The 24,059-nt window shown below is 39.3% G+C and overlaps 1 protein-coding gene across 2 annotated transcripts in view; it reads left to right on the top strand.

Annotated features, from left to right (window-relative positions):
• Positions 1-24,059, top strand: part of RALY (RALY heterogeneous nuclear ribonucleoprotein) — a 309,368-nt gene that overhangs the window by 265,072 nt on the left and 20,237 nt on the right. For both annotated transcript variants that reach the window (XM_081324300.1, XM_081324301.1), the window contains 2 exons: positions 1,116-1,379; positions 18,849-18,921. In XM_081324300.1, coding sequence (XP_081180426.1) covers positions 1,124-1,379; positions 18,849-18,921 — 329 coding nt within the window. In that variant the 5' untranslated portion in view covers positions 1,116-1,123. The remainder of the gene's footprint in view (positions 1-1,115; positions 1,380-18,848; positions 18,922-24,059) is intronic.

The raw sequence follows: 24,059 nt of genomic DNA, 5'->3' as shown, positions 1-24,059 counted from the left end.
CTAAGAGGTTTGCATTGTTATACAATTCAGGTAGACAATTTAAATTTGCCAACCACAGACTATTTCTATTATTCTGGACAGGACATTTCATATTGTACTGCTTGTGATAGAGAGCTATTTGCATTCAATTAGAGTAGAGGCAGCAGAGAATACTTTATTTTACTTGGCCAAGTGTGATTAGACACACAAGGAATTTGTTTCTGATGTAGTAGCTCTCAGTGTACATGCAAAACAACAGAATAATAATACCATAATCATAATAATGATACTAATAAGAGATGGGGTAGTAGTACTACCATTATACTACATGTGTAAATATGCTTAGATATAAGACAGTACTGTGATAATTAGGTGATCAGCAAAGTGATGGCATGAGGGACAAATTGTCTCTGTATCTAAGAACCCAATGTGAACCAATGTGCCTTACCTCTAGCATTGCTGTGCATATCCATGTAACACTGGTATAGGGGCTGCTGTGTTTAAGTTTTTTAGAGAAACATCAGCAGAAAGGCAATAGATGAGACTGACAAAAAACCATGCAGAGGGTGGATACTCATATCAGCCTTAAATGGGCAGTAAGGGTCTCTGTAATGCCACTACTTGTCACCTGAAATTGCCTGACTTCCAGTGTAATTTATTTGTGACTGTCATAGGATGCCACCAGCATTAACAGGAAAACAAAACTTTAACAAGGACAACTAAGGACAACTTAAACCTCTTTCACTAATGGGCTTGAGATGAGATGAAACCAATGGCCTGGGGAAACTGCAAAAAAATGATGATGCTGACACATATTTGTGCCACTGATAGATGTGGGATACAGCCTAAGAGGGCCATAAATACAGTCAAAACCACTTACATTGCATAGAAGCATAGGATCCATTATCATACACTCCTTTGCAAGAGTCCAAGTGAGGTTGCTTTAAATTGTTGCAGGATTTACATTGTTTAAACTATACCAATGTATAAAACATTGTTTCAAATTTGCTTAGTGTTCTGCAAGTTTTTAATGGCTGATCTTTGCAGTAAGCTCATATGTACACCATTGGCTCCATTGATGGACCTTATCATAGGTTATTAGTGCCTTCCTGATCCTCATTATCTTGCTTACTTAGGTGTCAAGATGTCATTGAAAATACAGACAAGTAACATCACAAACAAGAATGATCCCAAGTCCATCAACTCCAGGGTCTTCATTGGGAACCTCAACACAGCAGTGGTCAAGAAGTCAGATGTAGAAACCATCTTCTCTAAATATGGCAGAGTGGTGGGCTGCTCTGTGCATAAAGGCTATGCATTTGTACAATATTCAAATGAAAGGCATGCACGGGCTGCTGTCATAGGGGAGAATGGGAGAGTACTCGCCGGTCAGACTCTAGGTAAGGTCTCCTTGCATCTCTCTCTATCTTCCCCTATATTTTCTAAGAAAAATGAAAACTGCTGTGGAATTGTAAAAAGCACTTTTCATATCAGACTAAAATAAATATTCCCCAGTCATTTTGCAGTGAAATTTGTCTTCCATACTAGAAGAAATTTTAAATATTTAAAGTAAAATAGGACTCAAACAAACGCTGCTGTCCTAATAATATTTCAAGAGGAATGGCTTTTCAATTTGGGATTAAAGTAAAGGACCTCAGCAAACACAAAATGTTAAGCATGAAAACACTCCACAGTCTCAAAACAATATAGAAGTCTAGTGTTGGCTCTAAAATACAAATATTAAGAAATGTTAAGATTCTTCAAAAGTCACAAACAAGTTCTAAATGGACACCATGGATATAGTTGTTCAGCTGCTTGGAAGTTGCATAGAAAAAAAATGTGTTTGTTTCCTGGTAAAGTACATGCTTTGTAATGCAGAATATCCCAGGTTCAAAAGACATTTCTAGGGCCACTTAAATCAGAGAAGACCGTTCCAATTGTGATTATAATCATAGACATCTGCAACTAGCCACAATGATGCCAAAATGTCAAAATTGACTTGTAATGTGCCAATGTAGGCTCTGCACTTTTAACACTTGTGAAGGGACATTGCATGCAAATACATCATAAGGAACAGAGTTTACATTACAGCAGTTGTTTCATCTTCCCCAGCCACTCATCTTTTCTGTGGATGCCTTTGCATTTAGTTTGAATAAGGCAGACATTCTCCAGCCTGGAGCCTCATGCAACCCTAAGGCCTGTTTTCTAAGACCTCTGCTACCTCTTAAGCTGGACCACTGAATTTTAGGAATACCATTGTTTTATGTGGTATTATAAAACAAATGGTCCTCTAATTCCTAGGATAGAGGGCCAATTTGGTGTAGTGATTAAGGCATCAAGCTAGAAACTGGGAAATCATGAATTATAGTCTCACCTTAGGCACAAAGCCAGCTGGGTGACTTTGAGATAGTCAGTCATGCTGACTTCTAAGATTGTGGCAGTGGCAAAGTACTTCCAGAAAGCTTTTCCAAAACACTGTAGGAACTAGCCCAGGCAGTTGCTAGAGTAAAAACTGATTCAAAGCCTCCCTACAAAAAAAAAATCCCTAGAATAAGCACAATTTTTATGGCTATCATATCTTGACTCTAAATATCCAGATGGGTGGCAGAGGTATCTCTTTGCTCTCAGCTAATTGCCATCCAGTCCTTTTCAGTCTTGAAATAGTTGCTCTTGACATAGCACATTTTACACACACACACACCCAAAAGAGATCCTAACATTCCCCTTACCTCAGAGAGGAGGCAATTGTGTGCAGGAAATTGCACACAAGCAATATGGTTCCATTTATTTCTCCACATCCTTCTACTTATTCCTTCTCACTGACCTAGCTACTTTATTTATATGCTGCTTTTAGAAGTTCTTCAAAGTGGTTTATTTTGTTAAGAAATACAACAGTTGTACAATATAATAAAAGCTTACTCAACCAAATAAGCAATAACATATTTAAAAGAGTATAATCTGGAAAACAGCATTTTTTCAAGTTCCCTTTTTATCTGTATTAAATTAAGATGCGACACCTTTTCAAGTATATCATTTAAAGCAGACATGTCAAACTCGCGATGTCATGTGACATTGTGTGACATATCGGAGCTTTTTCCCCATCGCCGGCAATGGGGTGGGCACGGTTTCCTCGTGATGCATTCGGCCCACAGGCCAGCAGTTTGGCACTCCTGATTTAAAGATTGTCTAAAACACCCCAGACTCAGGAACATAGCTAGGTTTTTAGGATCTTATGAAAGGCTAACAGGATTGGAGACATTCTAATCTCCAAAGGGGGGTTCTTCCACTGAGCAGGGGCCACTGCAGTAAAAAAAAACCCCTGTCTTCTAGTCCCCATCAGCCAACATTTTTTGGATGATAGGATCTTTAGCACACCCATTCTACTGTATTTGACCTACAGTAGTTGGATGAGTAGAGGCTCTGGAAAAAAGGTGATCCCTCAGGTAAACTGGTCCCAAGCTAAATAGGGTTTTAAAGGTGATAACCAGCACCTTAAACTGCACCCAGAAATATACTGGTAACTAATGCAGCTCTTGCAGAAGTAGTATTATGTGTGCCATATATCTAGCACCATTTACTACCCACATAGCTGCATTTTGCACCAGTTGAAGTTTCTGGATGCTCCTCAGGGACAGCCCCATGTACAGCATGTTACTGTAGTCTATACCAAAGGTTACAAGGACATGAGTTACTATGAGCAGGGCCTCCCAATCCAGGCATGGGCATAACTGGTGCACCACTCAAAGGTGTACAGCCTCCTAGCCACAGCTACTCTTCACAACCGCACCCAGAACTAAAGATGGAAGAACCTATTCTCCAGAGACTCGCAGTTACTCAGTCTTGCTTAGGTTGAGTCAAAGCCGTTTCCTCCCATTCAGTCCCCAACAGCCTCCAGACTTTGGGATAGCATCACTGTGTTAGAAATAGAAAGGCTAATATTGTAATTTGGTGTTGACCCAGAATATTACTTCCAGCTGAAGTTACTGTTTTTTCTACTTCACTATATTTAACAAAGAACTCAAAGAATCAACCTGCTGCTTATTACTGAATTACTTATCAGATATGTGAAGCAGAAGCTAAAGGCTTGTAAGCTCTAATTTCCACCTCAGTCTGGTTATTTTTGCTGCAATGTTATAATATCCTAATTTTACAAATTTTAGCATATGCCTGCTAAACAAGACTACTTATTTATATTTTATTTATATATTACAAAATACATTTTTATATTTTTTAAATATTTTTTTCAACAAATGATATACCAAAATACAACAGCCCTTAATTAATCAACCGCAAATAGAATCTACAGTAGTCTCAACTAAAATAAAAACAGCAATAGCATGTTTCAAGGATAGCCAATCATAAATTAGCTCCTTTGGAACTTCTTCACAAGTAGACCAGTTACAAATTGACTGAGGCAAGGAACCAATCAGAAACTAGCTTTTCAAAATTCCAATGATATGATCCAAATAGAGATTAGTTCTGTTACAAATGCAAGAGCTCAGTCAGTTCCTGCTCAATTGCCTGTGAGTTTCCAAGAAAGTACATTATACAGCAGATCACTTTCACTTCTGGAGATGCCAGCCATGCTTGCTGGTGAAACATCAGGATACCAGATAATTAGACTATGGCCTATTAGCCTGGAAGCTCATCAACACTGGATTGATGCTCGCTGTGAAAGCCTGCATCAATATACTCCATAATTGGCTTCCTTGGAGTCCTCAGCCAGATCAAGACAATTTGGGAACAGCTTAAGCTGTTTAAAGTGTTAATAATTATAAGCAACATTTGAAACAAAATTGGAAAATAAATGACAATTATTGAAGATTTTGAAGTTTGCTATATTATGCACAAATTGACATTTTAACTGCCACATTTTGCATTTATGGAAATGTCCAGATATTCCTCAGAGCTAGCCTAATAATCATTCCAAGACCTAGATAATTGCTATCATATCAGACTGATTTAGGAATGGCAAAAGTTGTCATGAACTCTCTCTTTCTCACATAAGCAACTGTGAGTGCAGGGATAGGATGGGATCAAGAATTCTTCCCAATGATGAGCTAGAGGGAGTATCAGCTCTTTCAGAATAGATTGAATTCCAGTTGCCAATCCACCTATTTTTCAGATATAAACTTGTTTATTTTCATCATGATATCAAACCTATACAATTGTCAACAACGTTATTATTTTATTTATGTCATTCAATTTTGATAACACCCAATTCCAGACTGACTCTGGACAGCTCACAGTATAAAGAAAACAGAGGAAAAAAACATAATGGAGTAAATAAACAAGTTAGAGAATCCAGACAACCAACTAAATATACACAATGGGCTGACAATGTATGGAAGCATATGTTAAGCACATCCAACATAGGGTTCCATCACTCTACCCCAAAACCTAGGAAAACAGCTAGGTTTTTAAGGCCTTCCACAACAATAGCAGGATGGGAAGTATCTGGATCCTATGTGGGACTTCATTCCAGTGGGTAAGCTTCACAATATAGAATCCGGATCCCAAGAGATGACTTATTGAATGGACTTGGAGCATGCTCACTCTGCTGATTCATACTGGCCAGGAAGAAACCATGAAAGATAGGCGGTTCTTCAAATAACCAAGCCCTATATCAAATAGGAGTTCATGGGTAATAACCAGCACCTTGAACCACACCTGGAAGCACATTGGCAACCAATGCAGCTCATGAAGATTAGATGCCCATGGCCATAGTGAGAACTGTGCCACTGCTTTCTGAATCAGCTGAAGTTTCCAAATGTTCTTCAAAGACAGGCCCATGTACAGCATATTGCAGCAGTTGACCCATGAGATGATGGGTGCATACTTCCTGCAATGTCCCAATTGAGCAAGGAGTGTCGTGTAAAGGTCCTCTTGGCCATTGTTGCCACTGCTCTCCAAGCAGGAGCTGTGAATAGAAAAGGACACTGCCTACTGGGTTTTTGTGTATGTTTATGTATGGGTTTTGGAATTTGGTAACAAAAAGCAATATATTTAAGAATTATCAAATATTAATAGCACTCCATTTCAAACTCCCTCTGGACATCTCATATTCTATTTGTTTGTTTGTTGTTTTAATTTATACAGCCAAAGTAAGATAGTATAGGCCAGTGGGCTGGAACAATTGTCAAATTGAAGCCATTGTCCACTCAAATAACTGGATGTGATTAGCGTTTCTCAACTTCAGCAACTGAAAATATGTAGACTTCAACTCACAGAATTTAGAAACTCTTTCTGTATTATTAATCAATTAAGCTTAATGTTGTGGAGTTATGCTGAGATGGAGTATTTAACTAGTTTTGTATCTATTATTTTTACTTTGTGTCAAATGCTTGTTAACTATTTTTAGATTACCTTGCTAGGCCCCAAACATGGGACAAATCTTTATTTCCTGTGTCAGCCAAACCTGAAGGCCATCGACAGGCAGTAGTCACACCGGTGACAGCTCATATTTGTGTAAATTTTAAATTGCTAACAAAGAATTAAGGGAGACTGATATGCATTTCAAACTTATTAGTTTTCATCAGTCAGCCATACCCTTCTGAGATTTGAACCTGGGCTGATTGCACATTAGGCAGTTGTTTTCACCTCTAGGCCACAGGCTCTCTCTCGCTTTGTTAGCTGAGAAGCAAGGGGAGATATGTGTCAAATGCTTGTTAACTATTTTTAGATTACCTTGCTAGGCCCCAAACATGGGACAAATCTTTATTTCCTGTGTCAGCCAAACCTGAAGGCCATCGACAGGCAGTAGTCACACCGGTGACAGCTCATATTTGTGTAAATTTTAAATTGCTAACAAAGAATTAAGGGAGACTGATATGCATTTCAAACTTATTAGTTTTCATCAGTCAGCCATACCCTTCTGAGATTCGAACCTGGGCTGATTGCACATTAGGCAGTTGTTTTCATTTTTACTTTGTTTTTAGTTTATTGTTTACTTAGTGTTTATTTTTACTGTGTTTGGCTGCATGTTGCCTTGAGGAATATAAAATTGAATTCTACCTTGTCATCCTTTCAATACATTTTTTTTCATTTCCTCCTGTTTGTCCAGTAACAGTGAATGCTGCCAAACACAGCATTAGAAATAGCCAAGAGCCCAGTTAACAAGAACCTTTCCTGTCTAAGCATGTAGATATCTCATTATCTAAGGTCTTAACATCCTCAGATATTTTTAATATTATCTTAATTGACCAAATATATGGTTATAACCATCTAATGCAAAGTCCCTTTTTTAAGGAATTGCACAGGCATTACATAAAATGTGCAGCTTGGTTCTTGGACCACCTGACCTCCCTTCCTAAAGTGTGATGTGACTTTTTTGCAGCTAATTTCTCCCTGATGTGTCCAATGTGCTATAGATCGGTCTGACAGTTTGCTGCAAGAAAAACAGAAGTTCTAGAAGCAGATGCCCAGGCATCGTCTAGCACACTGCTTTTTCTTCAGCAATGCCACCAGCTGTTGAAAATCATGCCTTGGAAATGATGGTGATATTTGGTATACTGTATGCTACAGCACCACTGAGAAGTCCCAAATCAAATTAGGCACAAAATGTGGCAAGCCCTATTAAAAAAATAATAAAAACAAGCCAGAAGACTTATTCTTACGGCTTTGTTGCCATGAGAAATGACAAAAAAGCACCCTCCCATTTTCACTCATTATAAAAAGCAGCCTGTCCGCTAATCAGCCATGAATAATCATGCAGTCCAAGAAGGGTTTTTAATCACAAGCAACCAAAAGTATAATGGACAAACCCTATTGAGAAACCACAGGATTTCCTCAGGGATAATCCTGATTATCTCCACTGTAAACATAACATGTGAGATCCAGCTGGCTGGAAAGGCCTTTGTTGTTTCTGTGAAATATGGTTCTGATCAAACAGTCTGAGACTTGCATTCAGTTTAGCTTATTCCTTTTAATGTAGGATGCCTAGTTTTAACATATGGGGTGTCATACAGAGATAGTCCTTGACTTACAACCATTTGTTTATCGACCATTAATTATAATCACACTGAAAAAAGTTATGATGAGTCATCACACTTATGACCATTACAGCATCCACATGCTCATGTTAACAAAAATTGAATGCTTGGCAACTGGCATGTATTTACAAATTGCCATGTCCAGGAATTATGTGATCACCATTTGTGATCTTCCCTGTCAGCTTCTGACAAACAATGAGGGAAGCTAGATTTGCTTAATAATCATGTGATTCACTTAACAACAGCAGTGACTCATTTAAAAATCGTAAAAATAGATGTGATTCAGTTAACAACTGCTTTGTTTAGCAATGGAAATTCTGGTCCCGATGGTGATCATAACTCAAGGACTACCTGTAGTACTTTGAGAAAATCTTTGCTGCTGTTTAAGAAGTTAACAGACATTTCTGGCCCACATCCTATCTGTCTTCACATGAAGAAGCAGGGGGCCCTGTTGCTTGCACATGATCCAAGATAAAATCTCTCCAGATTGTATATGGGTCAATATAAAAGAGAAAAAAAGTGACGTTACTATAGGTGTATATTACAGGCCACCCAACCAATCACAAGAAATAGATGAACTCTTTGCCAACCAGCTAACAAATGTGTTGTGTAGCCGGTTCTTTGCAAGCAATAAGCGAGACGGAAGGTTGCAAACAGGAACATGCTTTATTAGAGTCAAGCAGAACAGAACTGAAACAGTGGCTGCTGCACAGCTACTTATACAGTTGGCCACTAGCTGGTGGCCAATAGGTTTAAAGGAACTCATTCCCGCCCCAAATCTACCAATGATCTTCTTGCAGACAACAAGTCTGTCTTAGTCAGTGACCGTTACACAGACACACCATTGAGCAACCTTTAAGCAGCATTTAAACAGACATGTGAATCAATACAAGTAAAAATCACAATGCATTACACCTCTCCCCCCTAGAATGTACATACATTATTTAATAACATAATCTTGAAGATATTTTGGTGGTCTACGCAACCATTCAGAACTCCTGGGGGTTCCGGGCAACTCCTAGTCTACCTGCTTGCCTGCCAGGCTGGGTAGACCAGGACTCTTGAGTTCACGTGAGTCAGATTGACTCAAGCTCCTTTGGCCGGCCATTCCTGGTCGGCCCAAACCAAAATCCAGTGAGGTAGAGGGGTCAGTGGAGCTGTTGCACAGCTCAGTTGTCCTTCCCCATCTGGAGACCCAAGTTGCACTTCTGGACTCTGTCCATCTACGGCCACCTCTCCGTTGTAATGACTGAAAAAGTCTTCAGAGTGTGTGAACTGCTCTATTAGACTGCTGGCTGCCGGCTCTTGATGCGGACTCTCTGGGAGATCCTTGTTTAGTGACTGTTCAACAAAATGCCGTCACAACTGATCAATATGTCAGCGAACGACCCTCCCCCCTTGCAGAACCACCTCATAGGAAAGGGGTCCTGAGACCTTAAAACCTTTACTGGGCACCCACAAATTCCCATGCCCATAGTTCTGGACCCACACCCCATTACCCACTTGCAACCCCCCTTGGTGCTTTTGGGCAAGCGGTGTCTGCTGCTACTCGGTCAGGGTGCAACCTGTCCAGTTTCGTGATCAGCCTTCTTCCCCAGCGGAGCTCTGCTGGGCTTTTGCCCATTGCTGTGCATGGCGTAGTGTGCTGGCATAGCAAGAAATCAGCCAGCCTAGGATGCCAATCCCCTGAAATGATGCATTTGAGTGACTCTTTAGTCGTACGCACCATGCGTTCAGCCCACCCGTTTGTCAAGGAGTGAAAAGGAGCCGACATTGCGTGCTTTATGAGGTTGGCCCTCAAGAAGCCCTAAAATTCTGACACTGTGAACTGGGCCCCGTTGTCCGAAACTAAGATGTCAGGCAGCCCATGTGTAGCAAAAAGCTTCCTAAGCACCTGGATGGTCCTAGCAGTAGTCATAGTGGGTATAGGAATTACTTCCAACCATTTAGAGTGGCTGTCGACCACTATCAAAAACAGCTGTCCTTGAAAGGGCCCAGCGAAGTCAATGTGAATCCTTGACCATGGTGTATGAGTCTCCTCCCATCGGTGGACAGGGGCCTGTGGCATCTCTGGTCTGGACTGTTGACACGTGTAACACCCATGTACGTGGGCCTCGATAGGCTTATCTAACCCTGGCCACCAAAGGTAGCTCCGTGCCAGTGCCTTCATCCGGACAATACCCGGATGGCCCTCATGCAGAGACTAGAGCACATGATGCCTTAATGAACTGGGGACAATAACCCTGCTCCCCCATAGAATGCAACCTTTATGAGCTGAAAGCTCATGTCTATGTGTGTAATAGCTCTGAAACTCTGGTCCCGGGCTATTTTCCAGCCATCCGGTGTGAACCCAGGACAGCACCCTGCTTAAAATCTTATCTGAGGCTGTTTCCGCAGCTATATCCCCAGCATGGAGGGGCAGTTCAGGCAAATCTTGAATTGACAAGATGCGAGCTGCTGGAGCCGGATGTGGCTCCACATGTGGCAATGGCAACCGGCTAAGGCCATCTGCATAGCTCATATCTTTGCCGGGTTTGTGAACCAGCCTGTAGCTGTAGGCTGACATAAAAATAGACCACCTTAACATTCTGGGGGAAAGTATTTGAGGCGTCTGCCTGTCTGTGGTAAATAACCCCAGCAATGGCTTATGGTCAGTGAAGACCATGAATTTGCAGCCGTACAAATAATCATGGAATTTTTTCACCTCAGCCACAATGGCCAAAGCTTCTTTGTCAATCTGAGCATAATTGCACTCAGCCGAGGACAAGGTCCTTGAATAGTAAGCAATAGAGAACTGAGTCCCAGCATCTGACAAATGATGGAAACTGAAAAATATGATCATAAAAGCCCAGACCAGCACAATACCACTGAAAAAGAAGAACAAGAAATTGAAGAAGAAACCAACATAGCTACACAAAGATCTTTCTGACAAACTGAAAGACAAAAAGGACAAATACAAAAAATGGAAAGAGGGGCACATAATTATCGTAGACAGCCAGAACATGCAAAGATGAAGTCAGGAAAGCAAAGGTTCAGAACAAACAAAGACTTGCAACAGAAATCAAGGATAATAAAAAAAGTTTCTTCCAACATACTAAAAAGAAAAAAGACAAGAAAACTGTAGGCCCACTAAAGAGAGAAGATGGCAAGGAAATAACAGGCAACAGGGAGAAAGCAGAGCTGCTTAACTCATTCTTTGCATCAGTCTTCACAGAAAAAGAAATTATAGTTCAACATACCAAAAAAACCACTGCAAAAGACAAACTAGAAACAAAAATTAAAATAAGCAAGAAAATGGTAAGAGAGCACCTATCCAACCTTGACAAATATAAATTGCCGGGACCCAACAGATTACATCCCAGATTTCTCAAGGAGCTGGCAGATATTATCTCAGAATCATATCTTTCATAAATCCTGGAGCACCAGGGAAGTACCTGAGGATTGGAAAACAGCTGATTGGTTCCCATCTTCAAGAAAGAGGAAAAAACAGACCCAGGAAACTACAGATTAATCAATTTAACATCAATACCTGGGAAGATCCTAGAAAAGATAATCAAAAAAGAGATCTGCGAACAACTAAAAGCAAACAAAGTTATAACTAGTAGCCAGCACAGGTTTGTTAAAAACAGATCATGCCAAACCAATTGTATTTCATTCTTTGATAAAGTGACTGAATTAGTAGACCAGTGAAATTCTGTGGATGTGGTATACTTAGACTTCAGTAAGACCTTGATAAAGTAGACCAACCTACTCCTTGGCAAGCTAGGAAAAGGTGGAATAGACAACATCACCACCAGATGGATATGTAGCTGGCTGACAAACTGTACTCAATGAGTAGTCCTCAATGGCACTACATCCACATGGAGAGAAGTAAGCAGTGGGGTACCACAAGGTTCTGTCTTAGGCCCAGTACTCTCCATATCTTCATAAATGACTTAGATGAGGGAATTGAAGGGGAATTCATCAAATTTGCAGATGACACCAAGCTGGCAGGAGTAGCCAACACCCCAGAAGACAAACTCAGGATCCAAAAAGATCTTGACAAACTTGAACAATGGGCCCTATCCAACAAAATGAGTTTCAATGTGGAGAAAAGCAAAGTTTTAAATTTAGCAGGAAAAATCAAAGGTGTAAGTACAGATTAGGTAAGACCTGGCTCAAAAACAGTAACTGTGAGAGGGACCTCGGAGTCCTAGTGGACAACCACTTGATTGTGATCCAGCAGTGTGCAACAGCAGCCAAAAAAGCTAATACAATCCTGGGTTGTATAAACAGAAGCATAGAATCAAGAACATGCAAAGTATTAGTACTGCTTTATAGAACCCTAGTGAGACCACACCTGGAATACTGCAGCCAATTTTGGTCACCATATCACAAAAAAGATGTTGAGTGTCTGGAAAAAATTCAGAGCAACTAAGATGATCAAAGGCCTGGAGACTAAAACATACGAAGAATGGCTGCAGGACTTGGGTCTGGCCAGTCTAAAGAAAAGAAGAAATAGAGGAGACATGATAGCAGTGTTCCAGTATTTGAGAGGCTGCCACAAAGAAGAGGGGATCATGTTATTCACCAAAGCACCAGAGGGAAGGACAAGAAACAATGGTTGGAAATTGATCAAAGAGAGAAGCAACCTGGAATTAAGGAGAAACTTCCTGACAGTGAGGACAATTAACCAGTGGAACAGCTTGCCTCCAGAAATCATGGGCGCTCCATCACTAGAGGTTTTCAAGAAGAGGTTAGACCAGGGGTAGGCAACCTCGGCTCTTTTATGACTCGTGGACTTCAACTCCCAGAATTCCTGAGCCAAGGTTGCCTACCCCTGGGCTAGACAGTCACTTGCCTGAGATGGTATAGGGTCTCCTGCTTGAGCAGGGGGCTGGACTTGAAGACATCCAAAGTCCCTTTCAGCTGTATTCTATTCTATTCTAAATTATTTAAGCTTTCTTGTTTACTCTCATGTAAAGGATCTAGGTAGGAAGAGATTTGGAGGACTGCAAAGGGAAGGGAATCATTTCTCTCTCAGTGGCTTCAGCCAAATCTGCTTTAGTGAGTGACACTCTAGTTTTTCTTTCTCTTTCTGTCTAATTGAGCAAGTAATTGGTTTAAATTTAATGTGTTGCATTCATTTATGTTTGCTGTACAAAGATTTTATATTATAAACTATTTGCAAATCTTTTTTTGGAAGCCAGCATATAAAGGGTTGTCAATTGACTCTGAATCTATTTGAATAATACATTTTACCTACCGGTATTTTGATTTGCTTGAGAAGCATATGACTCCAATTAACAATCTGACTTGGAAAATAAATTTGAGTTGGAAATGAGATCCAGCTTCAAACCAAATCTCTATACAAACTTGATAAATAAATTCCTATAAACTAATTTTATAAGCAAACGGCCACATATTGATGTTTCATGGGGAAGTTAAAGGACATATTGACACAGCAAGTTCATATCCTATAGTACATAAAAAGCAGGGAGGAAGCAGTACTGAACAGCCTTTTTACATATCTCAAAAAAAGCCTGGACCTCAGAATAGGGAGTCAGCTGAGTATACTGAGATGGTTCTGCTATTAGCAATGTAAGCCACAGGGCTTTTTTTCTCATTGAACGCTCAGAACGAAGTTCCGGCACCTTTTTTGGATGGAACCTTGTAGGGTAGGCAAGGTGGGTTGTATGACATGTGTGAGTTCCGGCACCTTTTCCTTTTACAAAAAAAACACTGGTAAGCCATAATGAGCTAACTAATTGGAGCATCTTGTTTGTACTATACTCTGTATCCCTTGTATGCATTCAAATCAATATTATGCAGGCATTAGCTGTATATACAGGTAATCCTTGACTTACAACCATTTGCTTAGTGATCATTCAAAGTTACGACAGCACTGAAAAAAGTGACTTATGACCACTTTTCACACTTACAACTGTTGCAGCATACCCATAGTCATGTGATCAAAACTCGGATGCTTGGCAACTGGCATATGTTTACAGTTGCAGTAAAGGTGAAAGGTGAAATGTAATCACCTTCTGTGACCTTCTGACAAGCAAAATCAATGGGGAAGTCAGATTCACTTAACAACTGTGTTACTAATTTAACAAATGCAGTGATTCGTTTAACAAATGTAGCATATAAGGTCATAAACTGGGAGAAAACTCACAACTGTCTTGCTTAGTAATGGAAATTTTGGGCTCAATCCTGGTTGTAAATCCTGGACTACCCATATAGCAATGCCTATATGGGAAAATTGTCCTGAATATGTTTCTGATAAAAAGATACAGGATCATTTATAGCTTGTCTTTTTTTTCCAAAGAAGGAGTGGGGAATGAAATTCTCCTGGGTGAAATATGATAGTTTGACATTATCTTATTAGGCAAGGAGAGTGTGTCAGTGTCCTGTCTTTCACTTACCACAGTCTCATCTCCAGCACTCTGCAGCCCTCCCAGGATTCAGTTCAGTTCAGTTCTCCAAGGAAGGCACCAGCAAACAATTCCTCCCACTGGTTTTTTTCAGAAACAAATAATAATGGATTATGTTGGCAGACAGGGAGGTTTTGATGTGATGCTTTCAGATCTGTAATAGCAAATAGCAACAACAACAGTGCCCTCCACCATTTCCAATATTAAGACAAATCACCATCAAGAGAAAATTGAAATACTCAAGCCTTCTGAGGAGAAGATGGGAAAACAGAAATCTCTTTCATAGAGCAAGCAAACTTTCCTAGGAAGTTTCAAGGAAGATTTTTGGCAGAGCTTTAATGTCAGGCAATACATTTTTTCAGGATCAGTTACTGGCCAATCAATATGAGCATAATAGTATCTGTGCATTTGGGAGGATTAGTGAGTACTCAAAGCTGATTCCTCAGCATGAAAAGTAGCAGACTGAGATTTGGTTTAGGTCAGGACTTCAGCAAGGAAAGAAATGTTTCCAGCAATATTTTTTGAAACTTGGCAATTTTGTGTGGACTTCAATTCATAGAATTCCCAGTCAGCATCTTAAAGTTGCCAAGTTTGAAAAACTCTGCTTGAAACTCTCCCTTCTTCTTGGCTATGGCCATGATTCTGATTTCTTCCCGAGCATTCAAAAACCTAGCTGCCTTTCATATTAAAACAACCCTTTTTTAAATGATGGTCCATAGTTTCTCTTTTAGACTCTTCGAAGAAATTCTGGGTTTTCCAAAGAACACAAGACAGCTGTTAGAAAGCAGAACAATAGAGAATATTGGTAGCTCAGGGTTGAAATGAGGGTGTACCCAAACTAGGTAACATCATCAGTGCTTGCAAATGTTTCATTACCCAAACCAGGATGATGTTACCTAATTTGGGTAATGAAACATCTGCAAGAAAACAACCAAGCTCAGAGAGCACCAAGGACCCCTCAAGAAGAACAAGACAAACAGCCACAGTAATCAAAGGTGGTTACAAGTTACAGTTTAAAAGCAGTTACTTTTATAGAGGAGTCTTTGGGTTGTTCCTAGAAAATGTGTGAACTTAGCCTGCCTTGTCCAGTAGAGAGGAAATGTGGTTTTGCTTTCTTGTGAGGTTTTGCCATTTTTATCATTTGCAAGTTGAAGTGGTGACCTCAGGATAAAGGTTTTATTTGAGGAAATCTATTATAGAAATAGAGGGACGCGGTGGCTCAGTGGGTTAGGACGCTGAGCTTGTCGATCGGAAGGTCGGCAGTTTGGCGGGTCGAATCCCGAGTGCCGCGTAACAGAGTGAGCGCCTGTTACTCGTCCCAGCTTCTGCCAACCTAGCAGTTCGAAAGCACGTAAAAATGCAAGTAGAAAAATAGGGACCACTACGGTGGGAAGTTAACAGCGTTCCGTGCGCCTTTGGCGTCTAGTCATGCCGGCCACATGACCACGGAGATGTCCTCGGACAAGCGCTGGCTCTTCGGCTTTGAAACGGAGATGAGCACCGGCCCCTAGAGTCGGAAACGACTAGCACGCATGTGCGGGGGAAACTTTACCTTTACCTTATTATAGAAATGAAGAACTTTCAGTATCTAGAGGGGATCTTCTTTGTTTAGTTAAGTTGCTGGTATTTGCCAATTTCACCTGTCTAAGATGAATTTCAGCTTAGGTGTCAAAAAGGCTTAAGCAGTCTTTTGGTTCTGTTATCTGGGGTTCACTGGGAGGTCAGGGAGGAAAGAGGGCAAGGGGTGGCATGGGGCTTTGCCTCCCTACAAGGCCTTTAATAAATGTCAACTTTTCAGGCTTCTATTCCCAGTGTATGGCAGAGCCAAACAGAACAGCCACATACTTCCTACTTGAAACAAACTGCTTAGTTAACTTTTTTTTTTACATGAGGTGTTGAAATCTCACCCACTGAGAAACTCAAGTCACCTGGAGTAAGCTGAGAATTGTTGTTGAATATAGCATTTCAATCAGGAATTGACATTTTTGATCTCCCAGTAGGTGGTAGCAATATTGAAGACAGCAGGAGCACCAGACATACCTCTGCAGAGGCAAAAAACCTATTCCCTTCCTTGCAAAGGCGGGTGTATGGCTTGAAATGTGAATTCTGACATTTTGCTTCATTTTGCTTTTGCTTTTTAAGGGGAAAACAATTGTTTGAAACAACACACAATGCCCTCTGATTTAGTTTTGTTCCAACTTTACAAAAGACAAATATAGTTTTCAGAATGTCAGATAAGGCTAGTATACATGTATATTAAATGGTCCTATTAATTTATTTTGCATCTACTCATCACTGGAAAATTGAATGCTTTTAAAAATATATTTATGTATATAATGTTGAATGGAAAAGGCATCGAAGTCAAAAAATAAAAAATACAGTAGAAATGACACATAGTTTTCAGTATATATAAACTTAAAGAATGCAAAATTTTAAACATTCATGTTTCTATTCTTTTATACAGTATATACAGTACAATATAGTTTTTGAAAAGTTAATTGCTTTGATATAACTAAAAATTGATATAGTAAAATTATCCTTAATTAAATAATCATTTGAGTCTTTTTGCCCTTGTGCTATCTGAGGGTGCTGTATTGGCTTCCAGTAAGTTTCTGGATATTGTTCAAATGTTGGTTTAAACTTTTAGAACCTAATAGTTTAAGCTCCTAGATACTTGCAGCATCACCTCCAGATAAGAACTGATCCATTTATTTCCCTCATATTAGTTGGGGATATGCAACTTCCAAATCTATGAGAGTTGAGATCTATAGGAGCTTAGAGGTAATGATATTCTGTGATGCCTCCCCTACATGAAATAGCCTCCCACTGGAGGTCAAACTGACACCAACTTTGTGGACTTTCAAAAAGCTACCCAGATGGAGTTAAAGCAAGGGTTTAAACACTAATGTGTGTGTTTTTGCCAGTGCATTGTAATGTTTACTCTTAGTGGATTTGTAAAGTTAAACTTTACTGCATTATGTTTCTGTGAGTGTATACTATTCAGAGCTGTATAATTTCAATAGTATGTAAATAGAACAGATAGACAGACTGAACTAAAATCAATCAAGCCACTATGGATTGCTTCAGTCTAATGCAGGGGTGTCAAACTGCCGGCCTATGGGCCGGATGCGTCACGACGAAACCGCACCCACCCCATTGCCGGCAATGGGGAAAATGTTCTGGTATGTCATACAACATCACGTGACGTCGTGAATTTGACATGTCTGGTCTAATGTGTCAGCCGAGTGGTAAGATTCCTAAGCAGATGGTCCCATCCAGGCATTGATCCAGATCCCAGCCTGTTTCACATTACTAAGATTGTATCTTCACATTATGCCATAGGACCACAATGGTGTGGCTCTACATCTGGCATGTCAAACTGCCAGCCCATGGGCCAGATGCATCATACTAAAACCGTGCCCAGCCCATTGCTGGCAATGGGGGGAAAGTCGCAATACATCATGTGACATCACATGACATCACGAGTTTGACATGCCTGCTCTACATGCAAGTCATCACTGATGTTGCATCATCTTTCACAGATCATGTATGAATGGACCCACCCTTTTCTTATGCTTTGTTTCTATTAAGCAGTACCTTTTTACACTTAAATTGCTATGTTTAGTTTCCATTAAGGCAATGAAATGTGGTTATATGTCTCAGTCTCCACTGAATCCATTGGAATGGAGGATAGAGTAAATTTTCTTGGCAGATCAAAACATCTGATTCAGGCTTTCAGTGCTGAAATTGAGAAACATCCCTTCAATTATAACAGAAGACATTTGACATGTTTTGACATCCAGCACAGCTTTTAGCATGGGTATTAGGGCAGAGGAGTTTAAAGCAACATAAACAATATTTTCTGTGTTAAGTAGCCTGAATATTTTTTTCCTATGTTTGTCATAGGAAGGCATGCCTTTAGTTATAATATCTATGACTTAGGTGGTTGTTGAATTCTTCATGAATTATTTCTTATAAATGGTTCAAGGTCCTGCAAATACTGAGGGAGCAAGAAGGAGATCTATTCTTGTTCATAATGGACCCTGATGATTATTTTGTGCATAAGGCTTAAGCTGATTTATGTTTCTTATATGGGATAGATTTGTATGAGTTTAAGGCTTTGTTAATATGAAAATATATTTAATTGTATTTGATGAATTAATCGATAAATTACTTAGATGGGAAATGATTAATGGGACGATGGGTCTTTTTGAAAATCATTGCAGAATATAAATATACCACATACTATACATTTTTTCACAAAAAGGAAAATACCATTGCTTCTTTGAATATAAGAGATATATCTGAAGAAAATAACTATTGCCCAGTATTAAAACAAAGTTATGTAGCAATCCCTGACCCCAAAAGAATTGTTAAAAATAGCTTAAATTTCTTTTGAATGTTTATCTTAAAACAGATAGTGAAAGATACTGCAGTAATTCCAAACCATTATTCGTTACAGATATAAACATGGCTGGAGAACCGAAGCCCAACAGACCAAAAGGACTAAAGAGAACAGCATCTGCCTTGTACAGGTAAGGTTGCTGAGGATTTTACCAGGGATACTCACCACACCTGTATTTAATCATGTATGACAGCAGCCTATCAGAGCCTACTATCCTAGGGTGCAGCCCTCAGAATTCTTCAGTAGCCTCACTTCAGTAGTGAGAAATAGGCCTGATACATTTGGCCCCCAGAATTGTAGATTGCAAACCTGGAAAACAGGTAAGCTTAGACATTTGGCAAATAAATGGGTCTTTGAGCAAGGTTTCTATTGCTTAGGCCATCCATGCAATTGGCAAAGGGAATAAAATTCAGACATCGGCAAGTGGCATACGGCAGGAGTTTGGAAGCAAAAATTAGGAGAAGGGAATGAATGGGGGAAAGGGTTAAGCAAAAAGAAGGACTTTCTGGCAACAGGGGCAATTAGTATCAGGTTTGAATATGGTAGGACATAAGGATGATTCTATCAATGCAACTGAGAGACTGCAATGGAGGAGTAATACGAGGGTCACAACTCCTAAATTTATCAAGAAAGAAGAAAGTGGGAAATGTTGAGACAGATGTTGGAGAGGGTGATGGCAGAAAAGAGATTGGAATATATTGTTTATCCAGAAATAGATTGAACATTATAGAATGTTATAGAAGATAACAGTGATGGGCAGCAAGCAAAATGAGGAATCGGATGAGGGTAGAATTTAGCAGAAGCCTTGTTAGGTAGATGACTATGGCCTAACTGGTTGGGTTGGCAATATATATAAACTATGATTGTGTTGTTGTAATAGAAACTGTATTGTTTCCCTTTAAATGTGTGATGATTGGCCAGCGCTGTTTTTCCAACGGCCATAAGAGGGAGCTAGAGACATAGCTTCTCTCTCTGTGTTATTCTCTCTGTAACCTTTTGCTGTTACTTGCTGATTATTGTGGTTTGTGGGTTTGTTAAACCTGAAGAACTGTGTTTTGACTTACGGACTGGTAAGAAGACACTGTATTGGATAATCCTTGGACTATTGTTATTTGCTATCATCTCTTTACTCGTGTATGACCTGGACTGTTTTATATGGGACTGTGCTATTGTATTATTCCACAAGTAAACCTTTTTTTACACACCTCAGTGTATCTGTGTGGTTGCTTTGTAAACTTGACTACTCTCAGTATCCTCTTTTTCAGTGCACGCTCTTGTTAGCTCAAGAGGTACTCTGCACATCCTTGTCAAGCCTTAAGAAATAAGCAACAGAACTTAGCATCATTGAAAGTGACAGGCAGAAATCTGAGGCTTCAGGAACCTGATCTGGATCATACTGTAAGACAATAGCAGGAGAGAAGCATGTAAACAGATAAGTCAGCCAACCCTTGTTCTCTCCAGGAATATAACATTACAAGTGAAATGCAATGCATGGAAGCAATAATAAGCCATGGAAGGGAATAAGAGTGATGAATATAGAGTTAATGACAAAGTAGACCTGATGATGGTAACTATAAGAAAAGATAAGTCAAAACATTAGATTAAATGACTCGGTCATCTTGTCTTTCCTCCACAACTTTTCCCATCTTATGTCCTCAAAATACTAGAACAAATGTCAGGCTAGCTGGGAATTCTGAGAGTTGAAGGCCAATGGTATACAAATATTTGCATACCCTGATTTTGGCATGCATTAAAGTAAATAGCAAGGTAAATAATTATTTGTTAATATAATTGTGATGCTAATTGCATAGATTGGTACTGTATAACTAAGAAGTAGATTTTAGGTTGGGTTCTGCCAAATAGTTTCTGCATAATTATAGCCAAGCAAAGAACTAAATTATCTTCCCCCAATTCCAGCTACATCACAGTTCATGTAAAAAATTTTACTGAGGTTTTCATCCTTTACCCATCACTGTTACCAAACAGCAGTCTTGTCAATAACTTTTTCCATTTTGCTCTTTCATCATATTTATTACTTCAGATAAATATTAGTTGCCCCTTCAGGCAACTCTACAAAAGGAAAAAGTTCTGAAGATTAAAGGGAAGACATGTTCTGCCTTGTTTTTATCAACCTTGGGCTTTTTTCTCAGCCCAGGAGGATGTTTGGCTTCATCCTTGTTATGTTCCCTTCACCCAGCTAGACAGACACATCAAACACTTCCATTACTAAAGGCTGAATAAAATGTAATCATGTGTAATAATAAATAATATGGCAAATTGGGGCACTTACACAAATATAGGTTTTACTCACTTTTTAGCGGATCTCATGAACATGTCAGCACAACACACTTGCTATAGCCATAGCAACAGGACAATATGTTTAATGGCATTGTGTACTACTGTTAAGATACTTATTTAGCTGTGGGCACATCATACGTAATTGCTCTGATCCTTATTTGTTTTGTGATTTAATTTAACTCTACAGTGCCCTACTGAAATGTTGCAGTAGAGTAAAAGACAATATAGTTATAAAATAGTATATTACATGGAACAGGTAATGTTTCAGGTGGTTTACATGGATAATTCTGAATTCCTCAATATTTTGAATTCTGTGATTCTAAATGAATAGAAAGGGAGGATATTTTCTGATCAAATCCATTCTTATAACTACTGCATTTAAGTGATGACCATAGCCATTGTTTTAAGACTCATGGGTCAATTAAAGTCATCTGTGCTGATGGAGCATTGTATTTTGAATATTTGCATATTCATAAAATAATCATTTTGAAGAAATCTGTTTACATTATTTCTTCAAAGAGGATACTAGCTTGATGTTAGAACAGCATGATTATAGGAGGTAGACCTCTTATAACAACTCTCTGCTTCCTGTAATTATTGGATATCCTTGCATTACAAATAATCAACATTTGCTTAAAATTGGTGAACCAGGTGATCAGAGGCACTCTTTTGGCAAACTGAAAGGTTTTTAATTTTTCTAGTTGTCTAATAGACTAATAATTATAATTTTACTAATTGCATTAAGTTTTATGTCATCTTTGATTAAGAGTGACATAACAGTACATGTAAATTGAATGTATTAGTAGATTTTGTGGAAAAATATCAAAGGGCTGAAGCAAAGTTTCCTATAAGTTTGAGACTTGGTCAAACAATCTATGATGAAAGATCTTATAAACCTCTGCTGGATTCTAATCAAATATCTTCAGCTGGCAATTTCATATCTAGCCAGATGGAATAACCTCAAACTAAGCACAGCATGGTTAGGTTAGAATGAACCTGGATGAAAGAAAGCTGATCTGCTATAAACGAATCCCTTGGTGCTAAATGTACCATTAGGGAGTCTGGATGAATTCATTTTTTCTAAAGTCTATTGTGAACCAACCTGATCTGCCAGATGAATTACAGATTGGGAAAAGTTATTCACTGCCTTATGCCCTCTCAAAGCAACTTTTAACAACAACACAAAAAACCCAAAATCAAAATACTTTGGAATAATGGCTAGCTTTAGAGAATATGTTTTTAATTATGTCTTTACATCCATGTTGAAATGGAAATGTTCTTGTGGACTTCTTTTTAAAATATTGCAAACCAGTCAGAAAAACATTTATGGTTGAGGATATGCATAGGTTATATTGTCTTGAAATACACTTTCTCTATCTCTAGTTAGAGTTATTTAGTAAGTTAGTATCACAGTTCTAAGTATATTATTTTGGAAGTAAGGTCCAAAATATTTATTTCATTCCTAAAAGAGTAATTCAGCTAACAAAGGGCATTCGATTGAGGACTGCATTTCTCCCAGGAGAATCTATTGGCAGCCACTATGGAACATCCATCTAAGAAGCAGCATCTAAGAAAAACAGAGGGTAGTGGGTGAGGACACTAATTGTTTCTCAGACATCTCTTCTTCTCCTTCTCCAGCAGTTCTAAGTAGCAGGCTCCCACAGAAGAGAGAAGTGGCTCTTATCAGAGTTCTGATCTGATTTCCCATGTAGGGGCTTCCCAATTAATCTGAGATCACACAGCATTAGCCTAAAGATGGCATGCAGCTCTAAGGCTACATGATGATCATTCCTCTCTCAATAGGTAATAAGGATTAGATTGCACCAGTACCAGCAGGCAAATCTTCCCTACCTTTTCCCTTCTTTCCCTTCCCCACTCAGGAAGCATCATAGATTCATTCTCTCCTCTATTCATCATTTCTCTCTGTGTTCTAAATAAATGCACACTCATTTCCCATTCTTTTCCTCTGTCTCTTATGCACTATGCTGGATTTTCATACTACCCAAAACACTCATCCCAAGCTAACACAACTTGATTTCAATGTTTGCTTAACAAGTTTTGTCCAAATATACCAACCATGCTACTGTATAACTGGGCTGGCTCATGCCAAGAATCCTGCAGCTACTTCCCACAATACTAATTATGTGCCATCGAATGGGTGTTGACTCTTAGTATCAATGACTTTATGGATATATCCCTCCTGCCAACCTGCGGAAGGTCAAAGTATCCAGCCCATTTTAGCTTATCTAGTACGTTGTATGAATCCAGGCAGTGAGGCACAAACCATAGAACAAGAACAAATATTGTTAGGGATATTTTGAGCACACTGATTTGCCCCAGTCTCTTATTTGAAATGTCCAAAATCTCATGGACAGGAAACACATAAGATCTATGTGGAAATTCTCCATATAAGCGTTAGACCATTGGGTGAAGACAACAGATGAAGTGGTTAAGCTATTCCCAGTCCTTTGAGTGCAAGCAAATTGGCCAACCTTGTTTCAAGGAGTTGCACTTGTTCTGTTTGTCATGTCATTCTGTGAGGCTCTGAAGGAAATTGATTTCTCTGATGCCCCTGCTTCACTTTTTGATGCAGTCACAGACGAGAAGTATCCGGAAAGCAATTATAGGAATATAGCTAAGAGGAACTCTGTCAGCAAAAAAAGGGACAAAAGCATTATTCTATCTCATTTGTCAAATGGAAGTTAACGAAAAAGGGGATGTTCCCTCCCCACAAGCATCAGCATCAGAGACCAGCAGTCAGCCAAAAATCTTATTCAGAGCTCAGGTGAAAAAAATGGTTATTTCAATAGTCATTTCAACTATTGAAGAATTAAAGAATAAATAGCAGTAATTATTTGTGGCTCTCTTAAGGCTTAGACCTTATTTCCTTTAGTAATGCCCTCCTGCTTATAAGACTTGGTAGAGGGGCAGCTTCTAAAAAAGGACCTTCACGTTGGGAAGGAACACAAG

Source organism: Vipera berus (assembly GCF_964194415.1).
Source record: "Vipera berus genome assembly, chromosome: 3".
Classification (NCBI taxonomy): domain Eukaryota; kingdom Metazoa; phylum Chordata; class Lepidosauria; order Squamata; family Viperidae; genus Vipera; species Vipera berus.
This window is presented reverse-complemented; position numbering and strand designations above follow the sequence as displayed.